This window comes from Capricornis sumatraensis, chromosome 2, assembly GCF_032405125.1.
Source record: "Capricornis sumatraensis isolate serow.1 chromosome 2, serow.2, whole genome shotgun sequence".
In the NCBI taxonomy this organism is placed as follows: domain Eukaryota; kingdom Metazoa; phylum Chordata; class Mammalia; order Artiodactyla; family Bovidae; genus Capricornis; species Capricornis sumatraensis.
Genome location: NC_091070.1, coordinates 57,082,724 through 57,103,272, shown reverse-complemented (window position 1 = coordinate 57,103,272; position 20,549 = coordinate 57,082,724). Strand labels below are relative to the sequence as shown.

Below are 20,549 nucleotides of genomic sequence, written 5' to 3'. Positions count from 1 at the left end.
GTATGAGGGGTAAAAATCTCTATTTATAACCTGTTCGGTTCATAGCTTGCCCCCAAAATTTCCAGCTATCTATCATTTTCCCCGGCAGACTAATTCACCATCACTAATTTAAAAAGCAAACAACCAGCCTTCTAAAGACAATCACAGATGAATATAAAAACCTGGCTTGAGACAAGTTACAAAAACTTAAATATAGAAGATAACTTCATACTCCAGGGTGAGATTTCATCAAATGAAATGAAATCTAGCCAAGTAGAGCCAGACCAGGTCAGTTCTCAAATGGTAAAATAAAAGATGCGTTAAGGGAACAAGGTTGAGCTTCATGAGGTACAGGTCATGTACAAACCAACTGTGAACTAATCTCAACCAGTTTCACAACATTAAAACTCTTCTGTGAAGAAAATAAATATGGTAGAATTAAACAAGATTTTTCTCTTCTTCCTTTTACCTTCTGCATTTATAATAAAGCACTTAGTGCTCTTATTTTTAAAACTTTTTTTTAAAGCACTAGTAGTGGACAAATAGAAAATAACCTCAAAGAAACCTAAAACCCAGTGGAGAGGTTGCTATAATTCACAAGGTCAAGATTCTCCCACTTGCCAAGTAGACAGTTTGCCCTGAGGGCATCAGAGATAACAATGCTTGTACTTTGCCCCAATCTTCTCACTGACAAAATAGGCTTTTGTCTAGAGTCACCAGATGCCTCAGCAAGTCCCTTAGCCAAGTGCCAGAGGCTCAGAGCCTAGATAACACAGCTGAGGTTTGGTACTCTTTACAAGGATTAAGAAACAATCCTCAGCCCACAACTCTATTGAGCAAGCTTTGGCAGCTGCCAGGGCCAGTAGAGAATAATGAGGGGACAGGGGTCCAGAGACATAGCTGCATTTTTTTGCCATACCAATGCTCTCCTTTTGAACTCAGATGGCTTGCGTTGCTGCCAACTTCAGGTCTTAAGGTTTCTCCTTGGTTTAGCCACCATGGCTGTCTATCCTCTTTATAAAAAACATGCTGGCAATGATGGGATTTTAGTAAAACTTAAACATTTCCAAATAAATTGAGGATACCTTGCTCGGGGCACTTTCATAAAAGTTATGAGCCTTGATTCTACCTAGTTAAATCCCTTCTGGCTTTCGTCTTGGCAGACCAATATTAATAGAAGAGCTGTAAAACACTCAATATCCAGCCATATCCTGTACCTTGAAATGTTAATACGAAGGAGGGGGGAGGAGAGAGGAAAAATATCAACAAGAAAAAGAAGGGAAAAAACCCTTCTTCTCAGAGAAATACCCAAATGCTAGAGATCAGGTCCAAGCTCCTGCCCTGCTGTTTCCAGCTACACTATAGCCAAAGCCAAGAACAATCCTTCCACTTACAGAGCCTTCCACACATTTCCCGCCTCAGCCAACTCTGGAGCCGGGATGAGAGATTCTGTTGGCACATGCCAGTTCTCCTTTATGAGCCAGTTACCACCTCAAAGGCTGTTTGGCCTAAGGCCTGCCCTCTCTTTACAGGATCGTTCAGACTTCAAAACGGGATCTTTTTTTGGACTCCGCTTAAGACACTGAGGTGGTTTACTTAACTTACTGCTTCCAGCTTAGATCCTAGTCAAGGACTTCTCTGGGGACAGTTAGTATTCACAGGGAGCAGTCAACATGATCCAATACGGAAGGACACTACTCACCCATACCAAGTAGAGAAAAACCGAAAGATTTTATATTAAAGATAAAAGCAAACACTTTCAGAAGTAACTTCAGTGAGGTACCAAGAGTTGAAATGAGGTCCCAAGAGGTGAAAGAGGGTCACCAAATTGGGTAACCTTCTCTTTTGCTGTCACAGTACAGGAGAGGGTGGGAAGGAAGATACATGTTTCGCTAATAATTCAACTCTGTCCTGAACCCAGAGTTCAATACTGAAATCTTCGAAATTCAACATCTTACTAACTAGGAGTTAAAAAGACACGTTTGGAAGCCAAGTTTTGAGACTATTTTTTGCCTTTCCATCCTACCATAGACCCCTCTTCCCGCTAATTCTACCCCATCTTTTAGGGATTAAAAGAGGATGAAAATGTAGACATACTTAGACACAGTTATTGATTAGTGCCTGGTTCTCTATTGCTTTTGGTGAAAAAAGAATTACAGATTTTTGTGTGTGTGGGAACATAACATCTGCAACAGGAAACTGCGTTTATTATACAACTCACTGCATTTTCATAAACATAAAATTACATAAACACAGTCCTGTACACACATATCAAGAAAAAGTATTTTAGCAAACAGTTCTCAAATGGAATTCTGTCCTTTCAGGGACATTTGGCAATGTGTGGAAACATTTTTGGTTGTCCCAGCTTGGGGGGAATGCTCCTGGCACCTACTGGGTAAAAGCAAAGCCACTGCTAAACATCCTACAATACACCTGACTGCCCCTAGCCCCAACTACCAATGATGCTGTTGTTGAAACTTCTGGATTACCTTCTAGAAGCCCTCCTTCTACTTCCTCTCTAGTAAGGGGTTTTACCAAAAATGCAAAACTCCTTTGCTCTAGCAGAAAAGCTGCGGTTAACATGATCACAGATTAAAAAAAAAAAAAAAAATCACCCTGCCTGGGAAAAACAGAAGCTCCAAGGAAGAAAAAAAGAAAACAGAACAAACATTTGTTGCTGGTTAACAACTACTGGACTACCATATACTGTGCACTTACAGTGTGGTTTTAATCCATAAAAATTTAAGGAAAATGAGATCCAGAGAGGAAGTTTTCAAGATTCCACATCTATTAAGTGGCAGTGCTGGGGTTCAAACACAGGTCTAACTACAAAGTCTACACTTTCATTTTAATTCCATGGTGACGTTAAGTATGATTTGGAAGAGGCTGTGAAAAGCAGAAAAAGTATGGAAAGTGGTTAAAGTAAAAACCAAAGATCACGCTTTCATTGTTCACAAGCAGCACGGGCAAGGCACTTTTTCTTAAAGCATGCTGCTGCTGCTAAGTTGCTTCAGTCGTGTCTGACTCTGTGCGACCCCAGAGACGGCAGCCCACCAGGCTCCCCCGTCCCTGGGATTCTCCAGGCAAGAACACTGGAGTGGGTTGCCATTTCCTTCTCCAATGCATAAGGTGAAAAGTGACAGTGAAGTCACTCAGTCAAGTCTGACTTCGCGACCCCATGGACTGCAGCCTACCAGGCTCCTCCGTCTATGGGATTGTCCAGACAAGAGTACTGGAGTGGGTTGCCATTGCCTTCTCCCCTTAAAGCATGACTCAATCCAAATCTAACTACAGAACTAAGCAAGTTCTATAATCACTTTCAGAGAATTTTTAAATGTTTTTGTAGACTTTAAATGTTTTTGTGTCCCCTGTTGCAGTTCTATATTCTCTCCATTACACACGGAAGCACTGCCTAATAGGCCATCTATTTAGCTATATTCTTGGTGCTCTTCAGAGATCTATCCTGGGCCCCTTTCTTTTTGTCTCATTCAAGAGACACATTCTCCTTGGGTAAGCTCACCCACCTTCATGGCATCAATTATCATTTATTTGTTCACATTAGTAACTCTCACATTTTTAGATTTCCAATTTTCTCTCATAATCTCCGGACCTTAAGGGACATTTCCACTTGGTTGTCCATTCATTTTACTCCCTTCGCCCAACTATTGATCCTATTCATTCTTCAGATATCTTCATGGATATTTTCTTTGACCTTAGCCTTCATAAACTTATGTACTTATTTGATTACATTCTGTCCCTCCTACTAGACTTATTACTCTGCAGCTACAAGTCAAACTTTGGAAATGTTTCTGAAACATGTAGAAGAACATAAGCAGGATAAATGTAATGATAAGGAACCATTCCTAAGATAAGATTAACACAAGAATATTTAAGAAAAAATTATTTTTATTAACAGAACTACACTAAAATCTAAGTTTCTGGGACTTCTCTGGTGAAAGTGAAAGTCGCTCAGTCGTGTCTCTTTGCGACCCTATGAACTATACAGCCGATAGAATTCTCCAGGCCAGAATACTGCAGTGGGTAGCCTGGGTTCGATTCCTGGGTCGGGAAGATCGCCTAGAGAAGGAAATGGCAACACACTCCAGTATTCTTGCCTGGAAAAGCCTTGTGGACAGAGGAGCCTGGCAGGCTACAGTCCGCAGGGTCGCAAGAGTCGGACACAACTTAATGACTAAACCACCACCACAGCCTATCCCTCTTCCAGGGGGTGGATCTTCCCGATCCATTCCCTGGAATTGAACCCGGGGCTCCTGCATTGCAGGGGGATTCTTTACCAACTGAGCTATCAGGGAAGCCACAGTCTACTGTACTTTCACTGTCATAACCCAGGTTCAATCCTTGGTCAGGGAACTCCTGCAAGCCCCTTGGCTTGGCCAAAAGAAAAATAAGTAAATTAAGTAAATAAATAAGATTAAGTTTCCTTTAAAAGTTTTTTTTTTTTATTACTTACACCAAAGATATCACCTCTTTCTATCAACTCCTAAACTACCCAATCTCCAATTCCTAGTTAAAACCATCCTTAAAGGGTGGTAAACCAGCCATTTGCTGTTTTTCTTGCCAATGGCAAGTAAACAGGTGATAAGGAAAGTATTTATTTGTTAAACATAAAACTAAACCATCAAAGTTTATATTTACATACTTATTCCCCACACACACCATTTCAAAGCCCAGCTCCACTACGTCCTCACTATCTTCCAAGCATACCTATCCAGTTGCTCCCAGTTCATTTCAATAAGCTTTCCTTAGTATCAGGCTTTATTCGGGCAAGGGAATGGGAAGGATTAAAGTGTGATTTACCTAGCCTTTTGCTCCTGCTTTTGTTTAGATATGAAATAGAAGATGAAATGTAACTACAAAATAAAAACAAATGAAAAATCTGAAAAATTTTAGTCAAACATGAAAATGTCACTGAAGTATTACTTTTCAACTACTTTCCCAGACTTTTCTCTACATTAAATGCCACTTCAGGTCACTAACCCAGCAGAAGCTAGGGATAGCCCTAACTACTCGGTTTCTAAACAACAATCAATCTTCTCCTCTTTGTGTGATATTAGCTCTGCTCTCATAGTTCAGTCAGTAAAGAATATACCTGCAATGCAGATCTGGGTTCAATTCCTGGGTCAGGAAGTTCCTCTGGAGAAAGAAATGGCTACCCACTTCAGTATTCTTGCCTGGAGAATCCCAAGGACAGAGGAGCTTGGCAGGCTACAACCATGGGATCGCAAGATTCGGACACAACTTAGCAACTAAACCACCACCACCACCTGCTTAGTTCTAAAAGGGGCATTACAGATTTGAGAAGTGACATTAGTTTTAAGTTGCTCTATCCCATCCCTTCCCTTGCTTTGAAAATAAGTTCCATATCACAAAGGCTGAGGGACAAACCCCCAGACCGTCCTAAATCAATAAACTTTCAGTTCTGGGAGGCCTGACCTGGCCAGATTGCTTCCCAGGGAGTGGCAAACTGTACTTTTCTTCTTCCTCAGTGATGTACTGGCCTACACCCAGAAACATTTGCACTTAGCGCTTCAACATGAAAACTTCTGTCTCTCTAGTCCTATAGGACAATTGCAATGTGCTGGCCAAGAGTTGCCACCAGTACACAGCCAAAAGCATAGTACTGGCACCAAGCCTTCAAATAAGGCATTCTATTCACAACAGTATCATCCCTAAGCAGTAGCTAATAGTGATTTCAAACTATGGATAAAAACTTATAGTCAGTAGTACAGTGGTTTTCTTGATATAACCAATGCTATGCCCAGACTGTAACGAATACCCATGGTAAAACATATAAAAATGACTATTTTTTTCTAGTTAATTATTTTCAGTTGGAGAGGAAGAGAAAAGCCCCCTCTCTAAATCTCCATAACTAAATATAAACCCATCTGGTTAGGGCAGGACCTATTCACAAATACAAAACTGAGTATCATAAATAACAAAAAACAATTATTATAAAACAACTACAAGATATTTAAAAAGAATGATTTAGATTCTAAATCAGAAAAGGATAGAAAATGAAGAGTAGCTGAAAGAGGCTACCAAAGGCACTAGACCTAAAAAAGAGACCAGGCTCAAGAATATTTATGTTGGTAGGAATGCTACAAAAGAATAATCGTTAGGCTGGATTCAATCCACAGACCTGTAATCTTACACTATAGAGAGAAAGTGGAGCCCAAGATTTCTTTGGCCATAAAATACTTTTTACGCTAAACAGATAACATAGACAAATCAACTTTATGTGACTGGCAAAACAACAACAAACACAAAGAATAATGTGAATGGTTTGGGCCTTGCAGTTATTCCATCTATTGAGTATACACTCTGGAGGGAACCAGAGATGGGAGACTTGAACTGGCTGTTCATTTATCTGGTTTCCATTTCCTTGTGTCTCCTCATAGTGTAAGTATTTTGAAGGGTTCAGTTAATTCTAGTATTTACAAAAACATAGTTTTCATCAATTCAGTCCTCAAATAAAAGCCAGCTTTTACATGAGACTTCAACCAAAGAAATGATGGTTTGTTTCAATGCTAAAGAAAAAAACTGTTTATGTTGACTTTGTGACGTTTGTATGACAATCTCTAACATGGTACCACCCATGTAATCTTCAAGGGTACTTTCTGACCAAGTCAAACCCTGACTTTAGAACCTGATCCTTGTAAGAGATGGAATGGACAGGAGAGATACCAGAGTACAAATATAAATGAAAGAATTTCTCAACCTCTTTCTGAAATTGTAATAAGCAACCACATTCTCAATCTAAGCACATATGTATAAGTAAAATGAAAAATGCCTTATGGCATATCTTATCTAAAACAGACACTCTACCAGATGTTTAGAAATCTGCATACTGAGAGAATTAAGATCTAGACTAATATGGTGTATATAAATGTGCAGTCACTTTGTGTGATTTCTTCCCTACATTTGCCATTTTTTTCTCCTCCTTTGCAGTGGTATATGCATACACCAAAACCAAAAAAGATCTATCTAAAGTACAGATTAATGTAAATTTTGAAAGCCTAAATAACACTTGTATCAGTACTAAAAACTATGTTTTAAATTTTATTATATGGGAACTTCCGTAGCCAGTCCAGTGGTTAAGATTCCATGATTCCACTGCAGGGGCCCAGGTACAATCCCTGGTTGAAGAACTAAGATCCCATATACCATGTAGTATAGTCAAATTAAAAAACAAAACAAAACTATTATATGAAAATTTAAGGTTATGTCATTATGATTTTGCTCCAAACATGATATTCCATAATTATTTAAACTATGAGTTTGCAGCATATTCAAGTATATGTTCATCTCTGATAACAATTTGCATTTTAACTATAATTACTCTTTCTTGGGTATGAGATTTAGAATCCCACCAGGGAAATACTTTATGTTCAAAAACACTTAATTCCTTCCTGATTTCAAGGAAATAGTTTGTGTTTACAAAAAAAAAAAAAAAAGCAAAGACAGACAGTGAACCTTTACTATTCCTATCTCAAGTGATTCTGGCTCTTCTTAAAAGAGTGCATTTAATTTGAATGTGTCCAGAAGCAGGTTCAGGAATAAGGTCTTTATTATTTTATATTGGGGTGTCATAGATTTGTGGAAAATTAAGACGACATATCCCTGGGTCAGGAAGACAACCCACTCCAATATTCTTGCCTGGGAAATCCCATGGACAGAGGAGCCTGGCAGGCTTCAGTCCACAGGGTTGCAAAGAATCAGACACGACTGAGCAACTAACACAGACACACACACTTAATAATACTCTACTGCATATCTGAAAGTAGCTAGGAAGTAAATCGTGAAAATTCTTAACACAGAAAAAATTTTTGTAGCAATGAGAATGTAACAACTTACCGAAATGATCATTTTCCAACACAAACATGGTATTATTACATTGTACACCTGAAACTACATAATGTTATTGTCAATTGTACCTCAATTAAAAAAAAAAAAAAAAGGACAAGAAAGGATTTAATGGCCCGGTCTGGTTCATTTAAACCAAGCTAGGAGTGCCACTCGGAGAGTGCAATGGCAACCCACTCCAGTACTCTTGCCTGGAGAATCCCATGGACGGAGGAGCCTGGTAGGCTGCAGTCCATGGGGTCACGAAGAGTCGGATATGACTGAGCGTCTTCACTTTCACTTTTCACTTTCATGCACTGGAGAAGGAAATGGCAACCCACTCCAGTGTTCTTGCCTGGAGAATCCCAGGGACGGGGGAGCCTGGTGGGCTGCCGTCTCTGGGGTCGCACAGAGTCAGACACAACTGAAGTGACTTAGCAGCAGTAGTGCCACTAAGGCTGAAACCCAGTGGTTTCAAATTTAAAAATATTCAATTAAATGTATTTTTCAAGCACACAGTCAAATTGTACTCTCTCAGTGGACAATATTTCAAATTGAAAATAGACCACTTCCTAAAAACCTAAGGACTGCTCTTTTATTTCCTGCAGTTAGTGACAAATTCACAAAAATAAGTATCTCAATCCTTATTCTGCTCTTGACTGTTTAGACTACCTGTATTCTAATCCTTTCAAAAGGCTGAAGTCTGCACTCTTCAAGGATTAACAGAGGGGAAGAAAAAACTCTCTAAACTATAAATGTTAGGGGAACCACTGACTGAAACCACCCACCCTGGTCAGGCCTGGCAGTAACCACTTGAATGAGTTATCTTAAACAGGAGGTCCTAGTAAGGAATACAGAACTAACAAGGTACCACCAAAAGGAAGAAACAGTCCTCCTGGGTTCCCTTACCCTGCTGCTCTCCACCTGGCCCTTTCCCAATAAAGTCTCTTGCTTTGTCAGCACATGTGTGTCCTTGGACATTTCTGAGTGTTAGAGAAGAGCCCACCCTTGGGCCCTGGAAGAGGTCCCCATTCCTGCCACAAAATAATCCTTTATAGCCATTCCAATGCTGAGAAAAATAATTCAGAAGGCTGGAGTATACACCAAACCTTAGCTATTAATGGGAAATAGCTATGCAAGAGCCATGTTCTTCAACATGAGATCAGCTCTGTAACCAAAAGGAGTCCAACAAACTAACCAGCAAATGATAAAATCCCAAACCTTAATGGTTCCAAATGCTCTGAATCAGTCTCTTCCTAAGCCTTCCTGGAAACCAGGATTCAAAATATTAGCTATCATAAACTCATTACTTTCCAAAACCTCTAGGGGCTTATCTCTTCAAAGGATATCCTTTCTCCTTAATTTCACAATTACTCTGCCCCTCATAGCTAGTAACAGTGTACCATCAGCAACAGCTAATATTTACGGAGTACTTACTACATGTTAGGTGGGCTTTCCTGATGGCTCAGATGGTAAAGAATCTGCCTGCAATGCAGGATACTGAGTTTTGATCCCTGGGTTGGGAAGATCTCCTGGAGAAGGGAATGACTGTCCACTCCAGTATTCTTAACTGCAGAATTCAAAGTACAGAGAAGCCAGGCAGACTACAGTTCATGGGTCACCAAGAGTCAGACACAACTGAGCAACTAACAACTTTACTTTCAACTTTACATGCTAGACACTGTGCTGAGTGTTTAACCTTCTTTATTTAATCTACTCATAATAACCCTATGAAGTCAGTAGTTATTCACTCACACATTAAAGATGAGAAAAGCGAGGATTAGAAAAGTTATAATTTAAATATCTCTTCTGCTCTCAAACTCCCAAATCCTTAGGTATTCCTTCTAATTTTAGGTTCCTGTCAGTTTGTCCATAAAGAAAAAGATATATCTGAACATCATCCGGGAGGAAAAAAAAAAAAAATCATACCTACTGTCCAGAGCTATTTACCTTTTAAACTTTTTGGTGAATTTGATCTTCACTATTAAGAGGAAATGTGCTCTACCACAGTGGATCTCAAACCTTAACGCAAAACATGATCAGTGAGAGAGTGAATGGTAAAACGTAAATTGCTGGGCCTTAAGCCTGAAGTTTCTGATTTGGGGACATGGGACGGGATCTGATACTTGAATTTCTAACAAGTGTCCAGGTGCAATGCTGATGTTGCTGATGTAGGGATCACTGCTTTACAAGAAGGTAAGAATAGCTATGACAAACCTAGACAGTGTATTAAAAACCAGAGATATCACTTTGCCAACAAAGGTCCGTATAGTCAAAGGTATGGTTTTTCCAGTAGTCATGTATGGATATGAGAATTGGACAGTAAAGAAGGCTGAGCACCAAAGAATTGACGCTTTCCAACTGTGGTGTTGGAGAAGACTCTTGAGAGTCCCTTGAAGAGCAAGGAGATCAAACCAGTCAATCCTAAAGGAAATCAGTCCTGAATATTCATTGAAAGGACTGATGCTGAAACTGAAGCTCCAATACTTTGGCAACCTGATGAGAAGAGTTGACTCAATGGAAAAGATCCTGATGCTCAAAACAACTGAGGGCAAGAGGAGAAGGGGATGACAGAGGATGAGATGGTTGGATGGCATCACTGACTGAATGAACATCAGGGAAGCAGTGACAGACAGAGAAGCCTGGCATGCTGCAGTTCATGGGGTCACAAAGAGTCGAACACGACTTAGCGACTGAACAACAACAAAAGGAAATAATTCCCTCTCATCTTAGCTGTCGTGTTTCTCATGTAAAAACACTTCTCTACAGAGCACTTCCAACAAGAGAGACACTTAGGGTTTAAAAATATCTCTAAGGACTGAAAGCTTAAAAGACTTCTTTTTTTCCCACTTCACAAGGGCTCCAATATCACAAATGACATTGGCCATTTCTTATATCAACCAACATTGCAAGCAGACAGCATAATATTACAGCTCTGCAGAAAGCAAGCATTTTACAGATGAGAGTGAAAGAGAAAGTCACTCAGTCGTGTCCGACTCTTTGTAACCCCATGGACACAGTCCATGGAATTCTCCAGGCCAGAATACTGAAGTGGGTAGCTGTTCCCTTCTCCAGGGGATCTTCCCAACCCAGGGATGGAACCCAAGTCTCCCGCATTGCAGGCAGATTCTTTACCAGGTGAGACACGAGGGACACTAAAGTAGTAGAAATACAGAAAAAGGAAAATTAAGGTCCAAATGACTGTACACTCTGCTCAAGAACCTTATCATACACATAGTACTTCTTCAGTCTGAAAAGTGTTTCCTTTGGGTCTCCTAGGGCAAGAGAAATGCCAAAAGAAAAAAAGAAGTAGACTGTTTCATAAGATCATAAAACAAAAGCACAGGGACAGGCTCTGAAAACATAATAGAATTTTGCACCAGAAATTAAAAAAAAAAAAAAAGTCACAAAATGCTATAAATTCTTCCTATCTTTCCTTGTCATACTATCCCCCATCACAAAAGAGCTACCCCTTTTACCCGATAATGGCCAAACTCTACTTTCTTAGGTAGCTTAAATATTGACTATGTCAATGTCATCTAGGATGAACAACTTCAGAGAACAGGATTTGTTAAAAATGTCTTCTCAGCTAGCCTGGGAAGCTTCTTACTTGGGTAGGTGCTCTCAACCATGACTAAACTGTATCTAGAGAGATATATATTTTAAAATATTAATATGGCCTGGCACCTTCCTGATGGTAATCCTTCCAGGCCCAATCCAGTGGCAAGACTGGTAAATTAACTGATGAGAAAAGCAATCTCCTTTCTGCTTTCTACTTTCAGACGCTCCTCCTCTACAGCTCTGCCATGTACAGACTCATTCTATACATGCACACTGAGATAGAACATGCGCGCACACACAAATAACTCTCGGCAGGAACCAAAAATCAAAGCCTAACCCCATGGTTTTTAAGTGAGCAAGTCCAATTTCCTTCTTTGTAGTCACTGACACATGCTGGCTGGCAGCCGTCTGGATTTCTTTCTGCCTTGTTCCTGCACCAGAAGGCTCTGCACTGCAGGTCAGGGGATGATAAGGAAATGAACAGTGTAATTTCCAAGGCCTCTGAACACAGCCCTGTCAGCAGCTCTGGAGGCGGGTTACTCAAGCATAGCTTGAAGAGTGAACACCACAGAGAGGAGGGCTCAGACAGCCAGCAGTGGCAGGATCTCAGCTGTGCATGTTACTGCCACCTCCAGCCTGAAAGCCCAAGCCCTGCTGCCTCCCTGGATGAGCTCTGTTGGTAATAGCTCTTATACCCAAATGGCAAAAATACAAGTTCACACTGGGGGAGGAAGATTAAGGACTAGGACTTAGATTTTCCATGCACTCTTGTACAGAAACAAAAACATTCAGTGCTCTTCCAGCATACATGAGATTGCACATGCTGGCAAACCCACAGCAATATCTATCCAACATACTCAACCCCACACCAGGGCTCTGGCCAAAAAGGAAACTCAATTCATATGAAACCTGAATTTCAACAGGCCGCTGCATTATCTCTAGAAACCAATTTCTGGCCTTCTACCTCACCAAACCCCACTATAAATACCAAGGCCTTTAGAACACATCACAAGCATATACAGGTCCCAATACAGGTTTGGAACGTCTTCTGAGAACAGTGCTGAAAGTCCTAGCCAACGTGCTTATCTGTTTATACTGGGCTTCCTGTATAGGTGGTATGTTGTGATATTTCAGCTCATTATTGCCTAGAGTCAATTGAGACATATTTCAATTCAAATCATGTTTTTCTTTTTTTTCCCAATATTTATTGAATGTTCCCTATGTGCCAAGCACTTTTCTAAGTGTTTTATATGGATTAACTAATTTACTTTCATAAAAATTCTAGTAAAGAACTACTGTTTTCCTATCGTGTAGACAAGAAAACGGAGGCAGCTCAGTTAAGTAATTTGTTGAATATCACTCAGTTAATTAGTGGCAAAGCTGGGATACAAACCCTGGTAGTTTGGCTCCAGAGTTTGTACTCTTAACCATTAAGTTATAAGTAAGAGCTAATGTGCAGTTTAAGACTGGTGTTTCAGGTTAGAAGTGGATCTCAATGCCCACCTTATGAAGTGCCCACCTTATGAAGTGCCCATCTTTAACAATGGTTAAAGAAAATTCACAAACATGAAAGTATATAGCAATTATCTGGAGAGTTTTCTGGGTCCCTACCCCTAACACTTATTTAGCAGATCTGGGGTAGTGTCCAAGGATATGCATTTCTGACACTCGAATGATATGATGCACATGGTTTTATGGACCACAATTTCAAGAACTCTGTCCTAGCCGGTAGACTGTAAGCTCCTCAAAGAGCAGCAACCATTTCTGTTCTATTCATCAGTAAATATCTGGTATTAAGCACAATACCTGGAATCTAAAATGCACTCAATTAATACATAGAATGAATGAAAGATGATAATGGTATCTAACAGTATACCATGTCTTTATGAAACGGTTAATATCCACAATATTAATACATTTAAGGTCTGCCTATTAGTGATGTATTCAAGAAGCACAAAGCAGGGTTTTGTTTTTTCATACCTGCAATTGCCAAATAAAGAGGGAGCTGGCAATGCCTCAGTGATAACAATGAAAATTTCACTGAACAATAATACTCCAGAACACAAACACACACTCTCAGTAAGTCAAGCTCAAAGTACAGAGTTAAAAGTAACATTCTTCCCTCTGTATAATACAATACAGGAGGTTCAGCATCAGATACAAATGGTTGTTCTTTGTAAACATCATCACCTTACCAAAGAAAGCAAAACTCAAAGATCTATTGTTTACTGAGAGTCTACAATATTATAATCAATACAGAAAACCAATGAAAGCAGTCTTAAGAGCATCTGGGCATTTATTAATATACCCAATGTTGTTAAGGTAGTCTTTAAAGTGGGAAAACAGAATCCTTCATAACAATGAAGGATTTGTTAAGAATCCCAGCGTAACGATATGCCACAAGAACCTGGTAAACAAAACCCCGGCTTTGCCACCGACTCCCTCTGAGAGTCTAGGTAAGTCGCATGACCTCCCTGGTCTCAGTCCCCTCTTCTATAAAGTGAGAAGATTGGACTAGATAATCTTTCTCAGGGCCCTCCTTGAATTACAACACCCAGGTAGAAAACACAGCTGCTGAAGAAAAACTAAAATTAAGCTCAGGCTTCGTTGTAGTTTGAGAATGCATCTCTGTCCCCCATAAATATCATCTCAACTTCTTTTTAATTTTTTCCATGAAGGAAAATGCTTGAGGACATTTGGCTTCAGGAAGCAAGGCTCACTGCTATGTCATCGATAGCTGAGAAAGAACTGCTAGCAAAGGAGGAAGGCGTTAAGAGAGAAAGCCTTGGATCAGAAAGAATAAAAGAGACCTGACCTTGGTTGAGCAATGAGGGATTGCAACACGAGAGAAATGAGCTGGAAGGCATAAACTAGGGCAAGAAAACAAAATCAAGGGCAAAGGAAGATGCTCTTAGAACACAGGATATGACAGCAAGCACGATCGGAAGGCAAAAGAGCCCAAAGAGCACACTTGAGCTTTCTTTGTATCCTAAACTAGTGAGGGAAGTGCTAAGTATGTGTATGCAGCATTCTGAGGGCAGCAGAAGCTGAGACATAAATATGGGGAAAGCACACTGCAGTGTTTCTACCTTCCAAGATCAAAAACAGCAGCTAAAGAGACAAGGAGAGCTCTGGTTGCGAACTTCTAGATCCTTTAGCCACTAGAACTTTACATGGTTCGTGGGGCGGCAGAGGGAGTGGGGGAGCCTCACCTTAAATTCCTGGCTTAAGCCCTACCTCAAAGTCCACACAGATCACTGCCTTTGGTGCTATGGAAATTCTTTTTCTTGCCTGTCAGAGCAGCAGCGCGAGCACTAAGCTGGGGACTTTCAGACCGGCACCCTCCCTCGTCCAACCTCCCCCTCCATCCCTAACGTAACAACCTATCAATCAAATCAGAGGCAAGGGAGCAGACAGGAGCCGGAAGGCTCTGTTTTGTTTATGCCTCAACATTCCCTTCCCCCATCTCTTCAGCTGGCAGGAAGTATGAGGCAGGAGTGTTCGAGGACAATTCAGGGCAGCAGTAGTTGCTAACAGCCATCTCTGGTATCTCCTAGAACTCTGGGAAACAGCACAGTGAGCCTTGCCAGAGAGAAGTGTGGGGAGCAGCAGTGAGATCCCATGAAGGGAAATCCACTTCTGCTGCTGATAGGAATTTGCTCAGCCGTGGATTGAGACACCTATACCCTGATAAGAGAGAACATCCTGAAGTAGAGAATTTGAATATTCAAATCCTCCTCATTAGCTAGCAGGAGACATGTAACAATTCTGTCCTATACCACAAACTCCATTCTCTTCTCTCCTGTTTCCAAGGGGCTTAGAGGAGTGCATGTGGGTTAAGGAGACTCCAGCTAAGAACCTTTCCAAATTTTATGAGTTTCCCCTCTTCATGACAGTTTCCAGCTCAGCATATGTAATTCCTAGATTATATCAAAACATCTGTTTTGCTGTTTTGGTTCTGTTGGTTGTCCCCACATGGATGGAACATTCCAAACCAGTTAAGCCATAGGCAAGGCCATAGCTCAGAGAGAAAAATCTTAAACAAGTTTTCAAAGACTTAGCTTTTAAGGTAAAGTATCAATCATCAAACATTGACTCAAAAGCCCCTTATGCCCCAAACCCTGGGGTCCTTGTTTCTCAAAAGCTGCTCTATTCCAAGATTCCTAATTTACGTTCCCTTTTGCATCTTCCCCTCCTCCCATTCCAGAAATGCTGACTCTCTGCACAGTGTTTTCATCTCCTAGCAACTTCCAAACATTTATTTACATAATTATCTATTCCGACCGCCAAATGCTTTAGAATGGCACCCCCCAGAACCAGACCGTCCAGAAGGATTGAGGGAACAAGGAAAAGAATTGAGAAAGCAGGTTCTTGCCTAGAGTAACAGCAAACCGTGCAGCAAGTCTCCTCTTTTAAAAGTACTTCTCAGCACTTTCATCTTTCCTCCAAAAACAGCAGCACAGTCTCTCTCCATTTTCTCTCTCATTCCACTGCCCCATTCACAGTCTTTTTGGGAGACAAAGTGTATAACACAGCTACCTTATTAAGAACCAAATTTCCCTTGACCAAAATATATTCTTAGCTGAACATACTGTATCTTTCAGCCCAATTATAATCCGAAGGGCAGTCACCTACCTAGTCCCTGAACCTGTAAGAGAAAAAGGGTTCCGTTTGCTTCTCTGTTGGAGACTCTCAAGGACATTTAGACTTAAACCCAACATGAAGCTAAGCATCATTAATCCTTTCACCCACAGACCACTACTGGGCTTAGAAGATTGCAACATGAGTCAAGAGTTCTAAACAGAAAGGAAAGTGAAGGTCACCTCCAGAAGTGGCCACTTTGCAGCACACGAAGAACAAAGATTATGAACATGAATAGAGATGCGGCAAAAGCTTGCTGATGCCAGAGGTAGGGAACAGTTAAAGGGCCTGGAACAGAAGCAAGAACTCCTGGTACTCCTAGGCCTCTTTAAAACAGTTATTGCCCATCTGCAACCCAAAGAAAATGGTAAATCACAGCCAGCACAGGATGCACCACGCCAGTAACCTGCTGGGACTTGACTCCCCTGAGGTGGCCTGTAGCATCTGTCACCTAAACAGGCAGTCTCTCTGGCAGCTGCCACTGGTAAAAGGGAATAAACCATTGGGTTATTAGTGGAAAAAAATTGACAGCACTGTTACCAGGGAAGCCCAGATGTTGCTAAGACTTATAGATGTGCCAGAGGCAAGGACCAAAATACCTACAGCAAAGAAAACACAAGCCAGCACTGAGAGGACACTACCACCCAAACATACACATCCAGCCTCTATTTATTAACACTTACATATGGAAATAGGTATTCCCTGTTGCAGCGGATGCAATTACAGAGAAATCCATTTATACTGCATCTGCTGGGATCAGCTGAAAGCACAGGGTGAGCAGAGAGCAGAAAATCAAGAGCCAATGAAGAGCTCATTACCAGGCCAGCCACTTTGTAGGAAAGTGTAAGCTGCAGAAGTTTAAGGCAGCCTGAGCTGACCCTAGACTCACAGCCACTCTGCTCTAGACCTGCAAATTCCATTTACTGAGACATGAACTAAGATAATTTTCCCAAAGGAGGAGAGCCCCTGGTGGGGCTGTAGGCACCTGTCCTTCCAAGTCAAGCAGAAGGCAAGGTATCATTACGCTGTCTGGCAGCTATTAAACCACCAGGAGACTTTGATTCCCATAGTTGAGAGAGATACTCAGCCAAGAACTATACGTTAGTGGCCAAAGACTCTCTTTCAAGGCCAAAATTTCATGGCCACAACACTAATTCATAAGAGCTGATTAAGTACTTCAGGACCTCCTGCTCCACTGTTTACTTGCCCCAAATGGGTCCTTTTGCTCTCTGGCAGTCACCAATAGAACACTTGGTAGATTACATGTAATGAAAATTATTTAACCCTTGTCTCTTCCAGAGACCCAGCATCACCATATATCCCATTAAAAACAGCATTCAACTGAAAGCCTATTAAGCTTATCAACTTGTTGTTAAGTTTATCAATCATTCTAAGGATGAAATGTCAAGCTGGGAACCACATAAGGGCTGATGCCAATCTCTAGTAACAAGTGACTCAGGTGGGACAAGGACAAGGTGGGAGGTTCTTGGCTTATAGAAAATTCATTCTACCAAGCAGCTGCCCCCAACAACAGATATTCTTCTCCAAAATGTCCAGGCCTGCTGTTAATGAATCTGCAGGGAATCCCCTAATTTGGAACAAAACCACATTATCATTACCAGCTGCTCTGACCTTGTAATTGGTCATTACCCACAAACTAATGAGCCTCCCACAGAGTGCACATAGCATTAGGTGGTTAGTCCAGGGCAGTTCTGACTGGCAGTGGGCAGCCAGATCTGGCCACCTCTTACCTTTTCAGACTTGACTTTCTTTAGCGGGCGACACTCATTCTCCCCTTCCTCTGGCTCCGGTTTAGCTCCCAAAGGGTTGAGCGCTGCCCCAGGCTCAATAGCTATACTCCCGAGTGGCTCCACAGCTCCTGGATCCACCCCCGCACTTCCATCATACTGACCACCCCGTCCTCCCAAGGGCACTGGCTGGAGGACCCCAGGATCCTTTTCTGCACAAGTCCCCACTCCTTCGCTTCTCTCCTTCTTGCTCTTAGACGAGCTGTTCTCCTTCTCCTTTTTGGAGCCCGCTACACTGCGGGATGCCTTAGCCGCCTTCTCTGAGCCCTTGGGAGCAACAGCAGCAACCAGGCTTCCTGCATTGGCACCATCTCCTGAGCGTCCCTGTACCTCTTTCTTGCTAGCTGCCCCCTCACTCGGAGTGAACAGGGACGTCCCTGGAGTGGGTTTGCTAGTGTCTTTGCCACTCTTATTCCTTTTGGATTTGGATTTGCCTTCCTTTCCTTGAGGACCTGGCACTGGGGTCACAAACTTGATGTTGTCTGGCAGTGTGGCCACAGCATTGGGAGCTGGTATCCCCACCTCCTTTGAGCCTGACATTTCCAGTTTCTGCTGGTCCTTTTCCAGATCGGCGTCCAGGTCAATGATGAGATTCCCTACTCCAATGTCCCATTCATCCCCACTGTCGTATGTCTCAACCGGGTTTGCATCCACTCCTTTCCCTCCGGAGGCTCCACTGCTCAAGGACATCTTAGAGTCAACGTCCCACCTCAAGATTCAAGGCTCTTCCTTGCCCCCAGCTTTCCTAGTTTCAGCTTCAGCTACGTTCTCAGACCTGCCACACTGGTCAGTACATGCCCAGTGGACAACATCATTGCTGGAAAAAGAAAATGTAAAGAGCTGTTAAAGGAAACAATACAGGCAAAGAGACAGCCTGAAATAAACTCCCACACAAAACAGTCCCTTGCGAGGTGGCTATCACATCACAATGGACAAGACAAACAGGTTCAGTTGTATTTCCAACGGAGTCACTTTGGATCAAGGAAAAAGCTAATTCCCACTCCATCTCCCCAGGGGAGAGTACAGTGTTTCCAACTGCCCGGAGATTTTGTGCTAAGATTTAACTAGGAATCCTCTAGTTTCCCATTCCCAAGAGACTGATTTCTACTACCACTGCCAGCTGGCAATCTTCCCCCAGTCAATACGGCCCTGGCACATCCCCCAGTACAATTTTATTCACATCACTTCTCCATACTTCTTCTTGAATTATCAGAGATTTAGAACATTGGCTAGCAAAGGCTAAATCCCTCTACTAACAGGGCCTATTCCTACTAAAAATAATATGGGGAAGGGGGAGGGTATCTAATTGCAGGTAAGCAAAAGAGAAAAGTAAACAGGAATGGGGAAAAATACAATATCAGGATAGGGACAAAAACTGCAATTAGAGGAGACAATCCTCAAAGAGGACTTAACCCATCAGCTTACATTCAGTTAAGCCAGCCTTATTAAACTCCAGGTTTCAAATTACATCTAAATAGCAGAATTCAATGTAGTCTTTCCCACTAAAATCCTCATGAAGATACACACAGACACACTCACACAGAGAAAAAAATATTACCTTATCAATAACTGAACAGTACTAAAAAACTTAATGCTAGAATGTGGTATAAGTCTCCCTATTCTTGTAAGACTGATGACACTGTATTGATAAACATCAACATGTTCCATGTTCACAACATGGAACAGAGATAGCTAAAAAGAGGGGTGGGTGAAGTGAGTGGTAAAAAAGAAAATATATATATTTCCTTGGGGAGTGTACCATCTCGAAAACCTGACAGCCAAGATATACCATCCAGATATTACTTTAGGATGATGCCAAAGAATTCTGTTCTTACTTACTCCCTTGTTTACCATCTTTCTATGTGCATTTAGAAAATAACTCAGAAGATGGCAGAGCAGAAAGAGGAAACCAGAGGGAACGCAATGAATCCTATGAAGTAAATATCCAACAGGTAAATGCTATAGATAGAACAGGGAGAAGACAAATTGTACTTTTGCGCCTTCTCTCTCAAGGCAGTGTCAAAGAACCAGGGTTCAAGAGAACCTGTTCAAGAGAAGATGTCACCCTAGGAGACCAGAGCTATACCAAGTGAATGCTTGAGAGCAATTGGGATTTAAGAGAGAAAGGACTGCACTTTAATCTGCCATTTAGCCACAGATGTGAGAAGAAAATGACTAGTGATAAAGAACCCACCAGCTAACAAGGAGGCATAAGATGCAGGTTTGATCCCTGGATCGGAAGATCCCCTGGAGGCGGGCATGGCAACCTACTTCAGTATTCTTGCCTGGAAAATCCCATGGACAGAGGAGCCTGGTGGGCTACAGTCTCTAGGATCACAAAGGGTCGGACAAGACTGAAGTGACTTAGCACACACGCACTGAGAAGAAAATACATCCTTTAACCAAGCAGAGAGCTTAGTGCCAACAGCAAGTGACCACAGTTGGCACTGAGTCCACAAAGATCTTACTTCATAAAAGAATGAACAAAAACCATGAGGGAAAACCTAAGAACTATGAAACAATGTAACCCGCAACGTAAAAGCAACATAATCTCTGAAGAATTAGAGATATGATACTGCTGAAAATGATCAAAAACTCTGAAGAGATTTTTAGTAAAATGCTTGGAATTCTCTATATTATCTATGGATTCATTAAAAAAATAAATAATTAATTGCCTACTAAGTCCCAGGCACTAAA

General features: G+C 41.5%; 1 protein-coding gene across 1 annotated transcript in view; it reads right to left on the bottom strand.

Annotated features, from left to right (window-relative positions):
- ZNF609 (zinc finger protein 609) overlaps positions 1 to 20,549 on the bottom strand; it is a 195,947-nt gene that overhangs the window by 152,601 nt on the left and 22,797 nt on the right. Inside the window, exon 2 of the mRNA XM_068963906.1 lies at positions 17,796 to 18,669. Coding sequence (XP_068820007.1) covers positions 17,796 to 18,542 — 747 coding nt within the window. The 5' untranslated portion in view covers positions 18,543 to 18,669. The remainder of the gene's footprint in view (positions 1 to 17,795; positions 18,670 to 20,549) is intronic.